This window comes from Cryptotermes secundus, unplaced genomic scaffold (genome assembly GCF_002891405.2).
Source record: "Cryptotermes secundus unplaced genomic scaffold, Csec_1.0 scaffold719, whole genome shotgun sequence".
NCBI classification, from domain to species: domain Eukaryota; kingdom Metazoa; phylum Arthropoda; class Insecta; order Blattodea; family Kalotermitidae; genus Cryptotermes; species Cryptotermes secundus.
The window spans coordinates 433,468-449,093 of record NW_019719368.1 but is presented as its reverse complement, the minus strand read 5'-3'; the positions used below and the strand labels follow the sequence as shown (position 1 = coordinate 449,093).

Sequence of the window (15,626 nt, the reverse complement as noted above, 5' to 3'; positions counted from 1 at the left end):
CTTGACAGGAGGTCAGTACAGGGTCATATTTTATCACCAGCTGACTACATCATGATGATGTGGTGATGTGTTAAGGAGAAAAGGCCACTCTAAGTTACATACAATAGAAACCTTATGTTTTGGAGTATGTGTATCATAGAACACTGTTACCAAGTTATACTTTCTGGCATAATGTACTACCTGAAGTGCTGTGCAGATGGATTGTCAGAAATCTGTTATATACTGTTGTGTTTGCACTGGGCAGAACCATCATTTTTAATCATGAATGAACTAAATAAGTAATTTGGGGATTTTAAGTTCGTTTAGTCCATCCTAATCAAATAATTTTCCTGGGGAGTAAAGCGCGATCGGTGCATAAGGCTGACAACCTTACCACCATCTTTGAGCCAATTGTCTAGATAATGTGGGACCCTTAATGTCTCAGAACCCTATGGGCCTTCGTGGCCTGGTACAGGGATAGCTTTACTTTTTACCCATCCATACATCGCCCATGCATGAAACAACTTAACTGCTGGATAGATTTTCATGAATTTTATGCAAGAACGCTAAGCATTTCAACTTTAATAGGTTAGACATGTTTAAGAATGACCTCACATGAATGTGTACCTGAATTTTGTCACAAATCTTGTTAAATGTCCATTGAAGAGAGGATTGTTTTGAGAAAAAGTCAAAGAGAGAAATGAAGGACACGCTACACTTTTGAATTTAATGTTCAGCGTTCAACTGTAAACATACTAATTGTAATTCCTAAATATTTTAACATATTATACAAGCTGCTGTAGTTGTTAAAAACATTAGATTTTGTACTGATTGTAATATTATGATAACACTGTATGTATATACTAATACTCACAAGACATATTGTAATAGTGGTTTCTAATTGTATTGATATCCTTCTGAAGATGGCCTGAAAGACCGAAACATGTTGAGGATAAAATATTAAAAAGAAGAAAAAAAACTTCATCAGTCACACCGGATGGTATTAATTAACCTTTTACAATATTTTTCATCCATCATTCCACTAAGTAACCTGGAAATTCTCTGTGTAAATCTATAAAGTACATAGAAACATATTTTGACTTTGTATTGTGTTTTTTCCCTATACCTGATGGAGAACAGACTATAATAGGTTATTAAATCTAAATGAAGTCGGTTATTTGTAGTGAAGGATGTTGGAATAAATGTTTTGAAAGTATCTTTATGATTTGAAGCCTTTGTGTTCAGTTTAATAATAATAATAATTTTTGTAATAAAATCCCGTATGACAAAGCTGTACTGTTTAGTTTCTGATAACTGCCTGGCCTCTATCTCTGGAGACAGGAGGAGAGGCGATGAATGATGCTGGAGCATCACATGTTGTCCAGTATGATTAATGATGTTTGTAGACTGAAAGTATTGACCTGAATAGCTGTCTTCCAGCATGTCAGATACTTCATGCAGATTAATATTAGACCGTAACATGAGTTGCAAAATGTTGGAAATTCTCTGTGCCTCCTCATGTCAGCTTCAGTAATTTCTGTTAATCTCTGGTAGTGCTAGGAAAGCCAACTAGTGACATAACCCAAGAAGACTTGTTTTCTGATTAACAGAACCACATATTTTGAAAGAAGAGAACCCCTTGAAATTTGAGGTTCTCACAGCAGAGGTAGATGTTGTTACCTCCATCTTCATGGTCAGGCTTGCTGCATGCTGCTACTGGTTTCTTGCATGGCCTACCCATCAACCCTGAAGAAGAAGGCAATATGTTACTCTGAAACATCAGGTTCTCACTGAACTACATAGCATTAAAGTCCAGAAGAGGTGGTAAATAATAGGAATTTTGGGAAGATGGCTCAGTGAGGAGTTTCATAATTTGTGCTCTTAACCAAATATTATTAGGGTAATAAAGTCACACAGGGATGATATGAGCAGGGCATATAGCATGCCCTGCATGGTTATGTGTTACGCAGAAACTGCCTTCTAAAAGAAGTTATCGAAGGAAAGATAGAGGGGCGGATAGAAGTGACAAGAAGACGTAAGAAGATGCTGGATGACCTTGGGGACAGAAGAGGATACTGTCATTTGAAGGAGAAAGCTCTAGATCGCATTAAATGGAGGAAATGTTTTGGAAGAGACTGTGGACCTGTCATCTTGACAGATTACTGATGATGATGATGATGATGATGATGATAGCATGCATGGGTGTGAAGGGAAATGGAAGTGAGCTGAAGGAAAGAGGCTACTTGTAAAACCTAGGTGCAGATGAGAAAAAAATCCAGTGACCTAATTGGGACTTGAACCTGTGACCTTCTGGCTTGTAGCATAGCCTCTCAACCAACTGCACTACTGCGTGCCCCCAGAATAACAGTAGAGGGGATCAGAGAATGTAGACTGGATTCATCTGACTCAGAATATGGATCTATGGCAGGGCCTTGTTAACACTGTAATGAATGTTAGGGTTCCAGAGACAGTTGGTAATTTGATAAAATCTTCTTGGACTGTCAGCCTTGTCATTTGGTTAGTGATAGACCAAGAAGATTTTACCAACTTCAGCAGCTGCTTCAGATGCTACTGGTAATTTCTGGACTATCTGAGCAACTGTTATATTATCAAGAAGGAGCCTGCCCCCTTTAACTAGTGATTAATTAGTGACATAAAAGACTTGCTTTGAATTCTTGGTAGGCTGCTGGAGGATTTAGCATTTTAATAATACCTGGTTCTGAGATTCATTTTGCAGTAAGCATGCTTAATTTATATAAATTATTGATAGAGCAGATGACCGTGTGGTAATTCTGTGACCTTTGTCTACTGGCCTTCTGTGTTATTGTAGTTGTAGAGTTGTGCTGGAGGCTGATGAATCCAGACTCCTGAATCAAAGGATTTTTAGTCCTGTATTGTATTTAGTTGGCTACGAAACTCTGAGAAAATAAATGATTCAGCAGTTCCTGATATATTTTCAAGTACTACGTACATGTCTGTGGATATGTACAAAATGGCGTTCATGTGACTATACGTGGGGTTGCATTAATGAATTTCAGAATGGATATCAATAATGCTACAAGTGGGAAACAGACCAGACTCTGAGCAGAGTGACAGTGGATTAGGAAATGACATAACTGAGTGAAAATTTTAGGGTAAGTTAGGGAACTGGGTACAGAACTCACTGAGAATGTGGGGCGCTTTCTGCTATGATTACAGATAGGACAACAATCCTTTTCTCGACATAAAGATAAAACTGCAGCTATTCAGAAATGCAGGTAATACAAGCATGTGTAATTGGAGTTACCTATTCTTTTATTTCAGATCTGTTCTAAATTAAGAAGTAGTAATTTATATGGCTAAAGCTAGTGGAATAATCCCCATACAGAAAAAATGCATACAGTAAGAAATGTGTTAAGAGCAGTAGATTGTAAAGGGTTCTGACAGTGGCGTATAACACCGGGAATTATGGGCTTTTGGATTTTGTCCATGTCCTGCATTCTAAAAAACACAAAAGTTTCAGAAACTGGATTTGTTTCAATCCTCAGGTGAGGGGGAGAAACACCTGCTCTGTTGGATGAGTCAGTTTCTGAACATTGTGTGTACTGGACGATGGAGGTAGCTCAAAAACCCAGTAATCCTGAGTGTTATGAAAAATCGACTAGGTAAAGAACACTTGGACCATGTTTGTTGAAGCATCTTCTTCACAAAATGCCTTTTCTTGTAATGGCCGCTCATCCCATCAATCACATGGTATCGTTGTTTCAGATTCTTTCCACAAGCAGTTAGTGGAGATTGATTTGACACTTGCCTGTGTGGGAGAACTGAACACTACAATTCGAGGAGGTATCCACTGGCCAATACTTTATGGAGTTGGTGAGTTGAACGTCACACTGTGCTTCGTTTCTGTTGCTTATAATCCACACTCTAAGGGTAATTAAATTACTTTCCTTCAGAGTCTCTCTTAGTAGATAGTAGAAACCATCTACAATTTTCGAACTAATCAAGTATGTTTGTAATGTGAATAAGAGAAAGGGTTAACGTTTAATGTTTGTGATAATAGCAGAGTAAAGGACCAAAGAAAATTCAGGAAAATAAAAATCCCTTTTATAATCTACGTGTATATATGTATATGCCTCCAGGCTGCTCTGAAGAAAGTGCCTGTGCTTCAGTTGGCAGTGCAATATTTGTCTTTGCTGGTAACGATTTTCCACTGATGGTAGTGTATGTACCAAATTGAAACTGTGTACACTGGAGTGGATCAGTGGAGGGTGTTATCTGTGGAAACTGAGCTGGAGATGGGAATTATTTTCTATGTTCCAACCATTTGTTGCATATAAAACCATTCAGAATAATGAGTGACTGTATTGTTGTTATATTTCCTTACAAGTTAAAGAAAAAGAGAGGTTAGGTGTTTTTGATAAAGATTGTTTTATACCTATGCTGTAGCATTTTGTATTGATAGGTGCAGTGTGTTGTTATCAAGTGCCATAATATAAATGTAGCCATCTTTGCATAAATTTTCAAACTATTGAGGTTAGATGTTTTTGATGAACTATGTTTTTAACAGTTTTCTGCTGAAATATGGTTTGGTTAGTCATGTAAAGCTTCCATGCTATTGATTGTTATATGTGTTTCACAGGAAAGCAAGAAATGTCTTTACATATTTTTGTTCACCTGTAAGCTGTGGTGTATAAAAACAAATGTTTAAAAAATTTTACATTTGAACTGTTAATAAAATATGAACAATTCTTTTGAACTATTTTAGTTCAGCATGGCCACTATTTAACTTGAAGGCCTCAATTAATATTAAAAAAATGTCTTGTCATATATTTTCCACATTGAAAAATATTTGAGTGAAAATTGTTTAAAATTTTCTAAGATTAGAGTGTATTCTATTGTGAAACACCCATTTTTTTACGATTTCTTTTGAACATTAAAATGAGGAACGTCTAAATTGATGGGTTTTGTACCATCACACAGCATGTTGTTTCTGTTATATATAAGTGATTGAATTGAATACACCAATAGATCTGTTAATTTATTATATTAAAAAATAATCATAATTGAGGTAATTTAACATTGATTTTGTTGTCTTGGGATCACTGTAATTGAAGGTTAAGTGAGGGGAACCTATAATTGAGACAGTGCTCAATATTCTGTAATCCAGGGAAAGTCAAGTGACGTTTCAGAGGAAGGTATCACCTCTGTCTGCAGAGTTGAAGAATAAGCCAAGCAAGACCCCAGCATGAAGCAAGTACTGAAGATGGAACTCTTCAAGTCACCACTGTGAAAATCTGATGAAACTTTGTTTGTGATTTATTTAATGATGCATTAGTTCCTCATACTGGGAGCACGTGGTAGCATAAGTGGTTGAGGCACTATGCTACAAGCTGGAAGGTTACAGATTCGATTCCCGTTGAGGTCATTGGATTTTTCAAATGACCTGATCCTTCCAGCCGCGCTATTGCCCTGGGGTCGATTCAGCCTGTAGCAGAAATGAGTACTAGGAATCTTCCTGGGGGTAAAGGGCAGTCAGTGTGTAATACTGGCAACCTCACCACCATCTTTGAGCTGATTGTCTAGAAGATATGGGAGCCTTGACGTCTCACAACCCTATGGGTCTACACGACCTGTTACAGGGATAGCTTTACCATTTTTACCTCAGGCTGTATGGTGTCAGATGGTAGGATGAGTAATTGGAAAGGACTGAGTAAAACCACAAATAGAACTTATGGAGGATAGCCAGCCTCTGTTTCAAGATTTGCATGCCTGATCTCATGAACGTGAAGAAGGAATGCTACCCATCCAACTGCAATATAAATTTAAGAATATTAAATTAGGGTTCCACCTTGTTTATGTTTTTCCAAGATGCTTTCTGCGTTCAGATAAACATGGCCTGCCAATCTCGTCATCTTGATTTGATCACCCTAGTTGTAATGCATATCATTGCCATGCCTCTCTCCATCTGTGTCACACTTCCTGCATAGGTCTCAGTATTCTCATCATCAGTCTTACTGCACACTGCCGTTGCTTGTTTTCAGGTGTGAATGTTAAGACTGGAGAGCTGTTTCCAGCGACGTTCCCAGATAAGGGCCCTGATCAGGCGCTGCGGAGTGCACGACACCTTACAGGTGGACAACAGGTGATGTTTCTTCTCATTATACTTGTTTATCTTGAAGAAGGGAGTCTTTATTTCCCTTGAATCTACCTGCTTGGACAGTATACATGGGATTTCAGAGGAGTACATAGAGTCTGTCACTTATATCGGTAAATTCTTGGGAGTAATTTATGATATTTGACTTAACGTCTGAGGTACGGTCCTACATTTGAACATCAGGTGTATGATGGAAGGTACTACATAAGTTTGTGCTTCTATTCAGGAGGTCTTGGGTTGAAATTTCACTGCAGGAGCTGTCATGAGTTTCTCATTAACTGCAAATGCAAGAAGAGTGCCTCATATTTGGTCACAGCAGCATCCTTCTGCGTACTTTGTACCTCATTAGTCACTAGTCATTGTGCTGTATACACTTAATTGCTAAAAGTGTCATTAAGTAAACCAAGAACAATGAAATAAACAAATTAAAATAAATTCTTGGAAGAACTAATTGCATACGTTTGTTTGATGCAACACAGACTGCTTAGAAAATGAAATACTTAGTAGGTTGGGGGCACAGACAACACGGTGATCTCATAAGCCTCCTAACAGAAATTGGGGGGAAGCATGGATACATAGACAAATGGACAGACACGAACATAACATTTTCAGACAAGCTCATCATCATCAGTAATCTGTCAAGACGACAGGTCCACAGTCTCTTCCAAAACAGTTCCTCCACTTAATGCGATCTAGAGCAGTCTCCTTCAAATGACAGTATCCTCTTCTGTCCCCAAGGTCATCCAGCATCTTCTTACGTCTTCTTGTCACTTCTATCCGCCCCTCTATCTTTCCTTCGATAACTTCTTTTAGAAGGCAGTTTCTGCGTAAAACATGACCAATCCAATTAGCCTTCCGTTTTCTTATTTCATGTAGGATATTCCTCTGCTCACTGACTCTAATTAACACTTCTTCATTTCTCACATAATCGGTCCAACTGATCTTCTCCATTCTTCTCCAACACCACATTTCGAAACTTTCCAGATGTTTCTGATCTACTGCCCTAAGTGTCCATGTTTCAGCCCCATACAGAGCTATGCTCCAAATGTAGCATTTCACTAGTTTCTTCCTCAAATTTAAGTCCAATTTGCTGGTAAAAAGATTCTTCTTCTTGCTAAATGCAGCTTTTGCCATGGCAATCCTGGATTTAATTTCACTAGTACACCTTCCATCATCTGTTAACAAGCTACCCAAATATTTAAAACATTTCACATTCTCCAGTTGTTTTTGGTCTATCTTTATTGTGACTGGGGTTGGTTGTCTCGAAATTTTCATTACTTTTGTTTTCTCCACATTCATTTCCATGCCATAGCACCTTCCAATTTCAATTAGTCTATCAATCATGCCCTGTAGCACAGTTTCTTCCTTAGCCATTAACACAAGGTCATCTGCATATTTCACAGTTTGAATAATTTGCCCTCCTACTTTGAAGTCACCGAGCCCATCCAGAGCTTCCTTGGTAAGGCATTCGCTGTACAAGTTGAACAGAATTGGTGATAAACAGCATCCTTGTCGAACTCCTCTTCCAATCTGCACACTTCCTGTCTCCCCCCTGTCCAGTCGTACTCTAACTTTCTGATCCATGTACAATTTGCTAATCAATCTTCTTTCATGCCAATCGATACCTGTTTCTTTCAGGATCTGCATTAATTTGGTCCAGTTTACCCGGTCAAATGCCTTCTGCCAGTCTATGAAGCAAACACACAGTTCTTCATCTATCTCCAAAGTTCGTTCCGCTATAATTCTCATCATCCCAATTGCATCCCTGGTTCCTTTTCCTCTTCTAAATCCAAACTGATCTTCTCCAAGTACATCCTCTATTTTCCTTTCAATTCTTCTTTTAAGTATCTTTGCTATTATCTTTGCTGTATGTGCAATAAGACTTATTGTGCGATGGTCGCTGCATTTTGTAGCTTTTGTCTTTTTCTTTAAGGCAATCATTGTAACTTCTGTAAAGTCCTTGGGCCACTCTCCACTTTCATATATGGTGTTCATTAGTTTTGTCAGTGTTTTCAAACCACCTTCTCCCAGTAACTTGAGCACATCTCCAGGTACATCATCATCTCCTGTAGCCTTTCCCTTCCTCATTTCCTTGATAGCTTTTTCCACCTCACTTTGTAAAATATATGGTCCTTTCTCGTCTGTATCTACTTCTTCTTCCGGTTCAACTTCTAAGGTTTCTGGCCGATTAGGTCGATCATATAGTTCTGAAATATACTTTTCCCAAATTTTCAGCACTTGCCTCTGATCTACTATTCTATTTCCCTGGGAGTCTTCGATGCCAACATTTTGAATCCCATGATTCTCTTTCCATCCTAGTTCTTTTGTCTTCATGTCTTCATAACGTCCTGTTCTTTGAAATTCTATTTCCATAATCTCATTACATATCTTCTCAAGATATTCCTTTTTGGCCCTGTCCGTGGCTCTTTTCAATTCATTCCTCAGTCTCCTGTATTTCCTCCTGCCTTCTTCATTGTTGACATTCTTCCATTTCCTTCGCTCCTCCATTTTACTCATCATCTCCTGTGTAACCCATGGTTTTCTTGCTATCTTCTCAACTTTACCAACCAATTCGCTAATAGTATATAACATGCATTCTTTTATGTTGTTCCACTGCACTTCAGCATTTCCGCTTTCATCTTCAATTGCACCGAGTTTCTCTTCTAGGTTCTCCTGCACGCTTTGTCTTTGAGCATATAACTTCTCCAAATCCCATCTGGGTCTGTGCTTTCGAAATCTTATAATTTTCTTCAACCTGGTTCGGAACTTTGCAACCAGTAAGTTGTGGTCAGAGGCAATATCTGCCCCAGGAAGCGTCTTCACATCCTTCACACTGTTTCTGAATCGATATTTCACAAGGATGTAGTCCAGCTGATGCCTCCTCCAATCTCCAGGTGCCTTCCATGTGTAAATTCTTCTCTTTGGCTTCTTGAACCAAGTGTTGGTGACAATCAGTCCATTTCTTTCACAAAAGTCAATAAGCATTTGACCCCTGTGATTCCGTCTTCCTAGTCCATGGGATCCAACGATATTCTGATATGGTTCATATCCGACAATGCTATTCCAGTCTCCCAATATGATGCTGTTTGTGTCTCCTCTTCCATCTTCCTGAAGAATTTCTTCAGTTGTGTCATACACTTTTTCCACTTCATCATCTCATACTCTTCATACTCTGATGTTGGCATGTACTTGTTAAAAAAATATTATGTAATAAGTAAGTAAGTTGTTGGGCAGGACATCAGATCTGAGATGCATGACAGTGGTGTCTGCCAGTGATAGTGGTGCCCATAGTGGAAGAGCTCTCTCTGTACTGCTAAACACAAAACTATGAGTACATGCCAAATTACTTCATATGACACTTGTTTGGTCAGTAAAGGTACTGCATGGGCCATGCCATAGCTCAAGCGGTTAGTCGCTGGCTTCCCACCGCAGTGGCCTGGATTCGATCCCGGGTCTGGTCAAGTGGGATTTGTGGTGGACAGAGTGGGCCTGGGGCAGGTTTTCTCTGGTTAGAATACTACTTTTCTGAAACTGGGTATATTGCCATCCTCACATGAAGTTATGGTCAGGCATCTTCTCACTTGGGTCTGTTAGAAATTTCAGTAACTGATTGTGTGAAATACGTGCCTGCCCACTTTTTCACATAAAGCTGGAAACAGATTGAATTTCCAGAATGTTGTGTTCTGTACAGAATACGAGAGGGTTAACAAAATCTAGAAACTGCGCTATCCAAACTCCCAAACCACATTTCATTGTACAAAGAAATTGTGTATGTTTCTATGTACTTCTAATAAAGAATTAATCAGTTTGATTTTCTCTTAGGTGCTGGATGTGTATGATTGTCAGCTGGGATTGTTACGAATTGGTCCATTTAACTATGACCCGTTGCGGGGTGTTGACCTCTGGCTTGAGCAGACCGACGAGTTCATTCTACAGCACCTGTCCACATCTCCAGAAGTAGAGCCACCTCATTTTGTCATGCAGGTATTGACACTAATCTCACCTCTGCTAGAAGATGTAACTGAGCTGTGTGAGGCAGGGTAATAATGTAATGTAACATGTATTTCAGTCATAGCAGTTTCAAGCAAGGACTTTGAACCCATCCACGGCACTTTTGGAAATGATGTGTTTTGTAGTATGAGCATCAATTCATTTAGTGCATTTTTTCATGTGATACCTTGTTACAGAAAGAATGGAAATCTATTTTTAATTGAAGAGTATTATCTTCTAGGCTGTGACACTATGTAGCCTGAAATCAGTTTAGTAACATTTTGAGGAATGTACTGCTTCCATATTCAGGATGAAATAATTAGCTGAACAAGCAAGGACTTTTCTTGTTAGATGCTTGTTGAGCTTACTGTTCTACCCTGAAGATTGAGGTAGTATGTTCCTTTGGGGCATCGGTAACTACCAGACTAGGGCCGGGCCATAGCTCAAGCGGCTAGTCGCTGGCTTCCCACTGCAGCAGTCTGGGTTTAATCCCGGGTCTGGTCAGGTGGGATTTGTGGTGGACAAAGTGGGGCTGGGGCAGGTTTTCTCCGAGTATTTCGGTTTCCTCTGCCAATCTCCATTCCACCAAATTCTCCATACCGTATTTACGCATGTATAGGCCGCACATTTTTTGCCAAAAATTCAAGAGGAAAACTGGGGTGCAGCTTATATTCGAAATATTCGAAATCACACTTCATTTAAAAAAAATTATATTCATAATTAGTAATACAGGGTGTAATACTCCTGAAATAATATTCCAAGAAAATTATTTTTTCTATAGTTTCTGTCTGAAAATTGTGCTGCGGCCTATACATGCGTAAATACGGTAATTATAATCACCAGGGGTGTGATACAATAGGCCAATCAGTGGCCGCGGTGCTGAGTGGACCCAGTTGGACTCCACCCCCCACTAAGCGAATTTAATAATTTTAAATTAATTTAACTACGAGACTACACTGTGTCATAGTGTAGAAGACAGTATTAGTCATAGTTTGACTTTTTTTTTCCTATGTTTGAACTCATGCAAGTGGTGAAAGTCTTCTGAAGTGAGAATGAGAGAAGGTATCACTGGTTTTTGTCTGAAGAGATGAGACATCACAAAGTAAGACATGGGCGCTGCTGTTAATAATAACTTCACTTTCTGAACAATAGGTACGAGCAACGCTGAAGTATATCCAGGACCATCCTTTCCCAGCTGTGACAGTGTTCCGAGATAACCGACCACATTACTACCGCAGGGATGAAAACAGTGGGACATGGGTCCCAATACGATACTGAGCCATTAGTCTGTACGGTTCTGGAGGCTTCTCTCTGAAACCTTTTCGGAAGGTGAAATGTGAGAAGATGAATGTATGGGCATTTCCCAGAATTTGTTTTCATATCAAGTGATAAATTCATGAACACATACATTTTGATTGAATCCAATGTGCATATTGTTAGCATGGTATTTAGTATCTTAATGAACCTGAAATGTGCAGTTGAAGTCTTGTCAGGCTGTGTGAAAGTTTGTGTTGCTATCCAGTGTTTCAGAGACTGTCCCTACATCATAGGGAGTTGATGTTAACAGCAACCCCCCGATGAGGGCAAGGGAGGTTGGGGAGTGAGAGGCTCCGAAGCATTGGATACTAACTCCGTCTTCACACAGATGATTACATGACATGACTTCATTGTATACAAGTTGCTGTGGAAGCTTTCAGTCATATAAATTCAAATGTATTTAATTATGATTGTATGTTTACAGTCATGTAAAAGAAAGATATAGGTTTAAAATTGATTTCACAGTTATATGTTGCAAATGGAATGAAATTTTATTTGTACAGAATGTGATACATGTGGTGATTATGAGTACATAAATGCTGTGTATAAAAACATGGTGCATTATGCAAGTATAATTTTAGCTCTTTTATTGGGCTTGTTCTCAAGAAATGTGAAAAGCGCCTACTAGCCTCGTCATGTCTGTCTGCCTTCATGGAACCTAAGCTCCCACTAGATAGATTTTTGGGATGGTTTATATTGGGGATCTTAATATTGTCTGTCAGTATAATTACATCTTGTTTAAAGCCATACAAAAATAACATTCACTTTATATGAAGACCCATCCTTGTTCTTGAGGTATCCAGTCATGTCTCCTGCTCCAGTGACAGGAACTCACTGGGCTTCCCATGTTCATCCCATTTTCATTTTATGCGGATACATCTGCACATGCCTCACATATTACGTGACATGAACCCGCAATATATTGTTCTGCATTGCATCCAGCTTCTATGTACACAATATTAAACAAACATGGGTGCCATTACTTAATATATGTTGTATATAACAAGTGACTCTATTTGTGTCATGATATAGAAATTTGCATTGATGGAGTGAATTCCTGTTTTAGTACAGCATTATAGAGAGAGAAGGTTATTTCAATCGCTCTTGCAGCTTTAGCATGTTTGGAATCCTATGTATCTTCCTCTCTTACAATTTGAGTGTTGAAGCAAATGAATGTTGTGATATTAAAAATATTAATAGCCAGTTGATAAGAAACCTGAGTGTTCAATCATTCTCCATGTTGTTGGTTGCTAACAAGAACAACTTAAAATGTTACGGTTACTAATGCCACACTTTGACTATTAAGTAATTAGTGTGTTGGTATGTTTGTTGGGTGAGCTTTGTTATCCAGCATACTTAAGTTAGTTGGATTAGGTCATCTCAAGTTGTTCTCACTCTTATTGGCCAGAGGTCTCTGCAGTCATGTTACTGCAGTGGCATCTAAGAGCAGAGTAGGGAACTAATTATCATTAGTGAAAGGTTCCTCTACATGCTGTAAATGTACGGCAAGTACATTTGATACCCCTGGCTGTACTTCCCTTCTAAAGGACTTTGCTGTAGATTTTAAATACCTTCAAAATCCGTTGACTGTGGTCAGATTTGAACCGATAAACTTGGGTCCATTGGTGAGCACATTACCACTAGACTAGGCAGACCTACATTGTCATACTGTCTCTCTTTAAAAAGCATGGAGCTTCTTGTTATGTCAGAATGACACAGCTACACCAATCAAAATGTAAGTGTTCGTGAGTGCTGTAGTACAAGTGAACACCATTTCTGTTTCTTTTACTCGTAAGCAGCACAGGGCGGGAGGCAGCGTAAGTTAACAGTGATGACAATCCGTTTTGCCTGATATATTTGTGATTTACTTACGTGCCAATGAGCGAGGACTGAAATGTTGACTGTTATATGCAACCAGACATATAACAGGCATGTATCAAGTTAATGACGGAAAAAATTAGGATGAGCAGTGCAAGTTTGTTGTGTTTTGATTTCATATCTAAAATGTCTTGTGTAAGAAATTATGTGATCACTTGTTACGCAATCAATATTACATATTATTAATGTTAACGATCAGTTAGTATGAGAGGCAGAAGCACATTTGTGATTGTGTCTGTATTCTGTAAGGTTACTGGAACCTTAATTGAATCAGAGTATTTGTCTCATGGGCCATTGAATGTGTGGCTCACTCTTTGACCTCGAAGATGGAGATGCATGTTCCTTCAAAACATTGGGCACTCACCCAACTGCACAGCATTATGAACCAGAAGAATGTGCTCTTCATACTCACCTCTGTGAGATCCTTAAATTTTCTTACAGTAAACCCTACAGTGATATATTTTTTTTATTTATTTTCATCAGCACTACTGTTAGTTCCTCGGAATTCTAGCTGTGGTAGAGGGGTTATAACATCTCTTGTGGAGCTGGGAGAGCAGTCTTATCAGCTTATGTCAGCGTGGGTACTACCAGTTTGGAATGTAGCGTCTTGGAGTGTGGTCAGGTGTATAATACGTTATGTTGCTTGTTAGTTGGTACCAGTCATAGTGATTGTATTATGTGGTGTTCATGTAACTATAGTGGCACACAACCTCACTATCAATTGTGCAGTATCCCTGGTCTCCGTAGGCAATGTTTTCCGCTCGGGGAGTAGCTCTGAACGTCACCACAGCAAGCGTACAGCTTCGCGTGCTCCGCAACAGCATTTACCTTTCCGCATGGCTAAAGTTACGAGGCACTAACTATACTTATATCATTAAATTTTTGATTTATTTGTGTTATATTTTTTCTTTTAGATCTATTCTTTGCTTCACTAATCTGAATTATCACTTAATCCAGATAACGCAAGATTAGTGAGGGTTTACTCTGTTTTAAAGCTTTTCATGTTCATTTTTCTGTTTTAAGTTAGGAGAAATCAGGATGACAAAAAGACTGAACTTTTGCATATTTTGAAGTATCCGTTCAGCATGCTAATGTAATGTCTTCCAACAGAGCACAGATACCATGACATACTGAGGACAGTAACTTATACTTTGATACCATTTGAAGTCTGCTAGGGTTACTGGATCTAACACAGTAGAACCAGCACTGTGTGTAAGGCAATGTGGTTATACTGAACTTCTAGTACATCTCACTGATGTGTAAATTTTTACTGTCCTGTGAGGTTTCAATACATTTTATGAACAGAGAACCCAAAACAAAATTTATCCACTATTTGTGAATCTTAAAAGTCAAGATATATCCATTGCTCCTCAAATAAGATGGAATTTAGCCATATTCATTTGTAAATGTGATACTGTTTTATATCATCATGGAACATACAAAAAAGATTTCTCTATTGCTGAATGAGAATTTGAATTTGTTAAAAGAGAATTTCTTCAATTCAGTGTTGTATAAATTTCGGAGATTTTCCTTATTGTTGCCATTATCTGTTGTAATATGTTTCAGTTTTTATGTTTTCTGATTCTGTAACCATGGCCAAAGGGCACTCCCACCCTTTGCCAGGTAAGCGAAGAATGTAAAAGAAATATTAGATTTGGAGATGTTACTTCTGTTTTCAAAGTCCTTCTAATTTGCCTGACAGGTATATTTGTGGCCAAATGGAGTGCTGGGAAAAGTCAGTGTATCATGCTCATTGGTAGATATTTTTTCTGCCTCTGATTTAGATCCTTTAGTACGCATCAGTGATACAAATGAACCTGAACACTGGAGTAGCCGAATTGTGTTCTTGTGGAGCTGTGTTCATTGCAACTAAGCACTATGACACAAGTCTCTGTTTGTTATTTTAGATGCACTATGACACGCTGCTAGATAAATTTCCTGAATTGAGTCACTTGTGTGTGATAATCATAATATTTGGGTTTGGGCTTAATATTGAAAGTTATGCAGTACTACCTGAGTTTGTGTGCATGCGCTCGCTATTTGATAGTTATGTGTGGTCAACTGCATTGTCCAGCTGTTAATTTAAGACACATTGACTGCGTCTGAGATACAATTGTTACTGTTGTCTACTTGTGAGAGTATAGAAATATCTGGAAAAGATATTTGATGATCATATCAGTCTGTATTGAACTGTATCATAACATAATATACGTACATTTTTGTTTCAACAGAAGGTGTTACACATGATGAAACTTGAATTTTGAACTGGAACTCCTGAATGAAAGTTATCCAGATTCCCACTTTTGGATGTTCATTGTGACAGAAT

General features: G+C 38.5%; 1 protein-coding gene across 7 annotated transcripts in view; it reads left to right on the top strand.

Moving 5' to 3' along the window:
- Positions 1 to 15,154, top strand: part of LOC111865139 (protein N-terminal asparagine amidohydrolase) — a 228,724-nt gene extending 213,570 nt beyond the window's left edge. For all 7 annotated transcript variants that reach the window (XM_023852947.1, XM_023852913.2, XM_023852938.2 and 4 more), the window contains 4 exons: positions 3,727 to 3,834; positions 6,003 to 6,103; positions 9,938 to 10,099; positions 11,258 to 15,154. In XM_023852947.1, the coding sequence (XP_023708715.1) occupies positions 3,727 to 3,834; positions 6,003 to 6,103; positions 9,938 to 10,099; positions 11,258 to 11,383 (497 nt within the window). In that variant the 3' untranslated portion in view covers positions 11,384 to 15,154. The remainder of the gene's footprint in view (positions 1 to 3,726; positions 3,835 to 6,002; positions 6,104 to 9,937; positions 10,100 to 11,257) is intronic.
- The last annotated feature ends 472 nt before the right edge of the window (positions 15,155 to 15,626 follow it).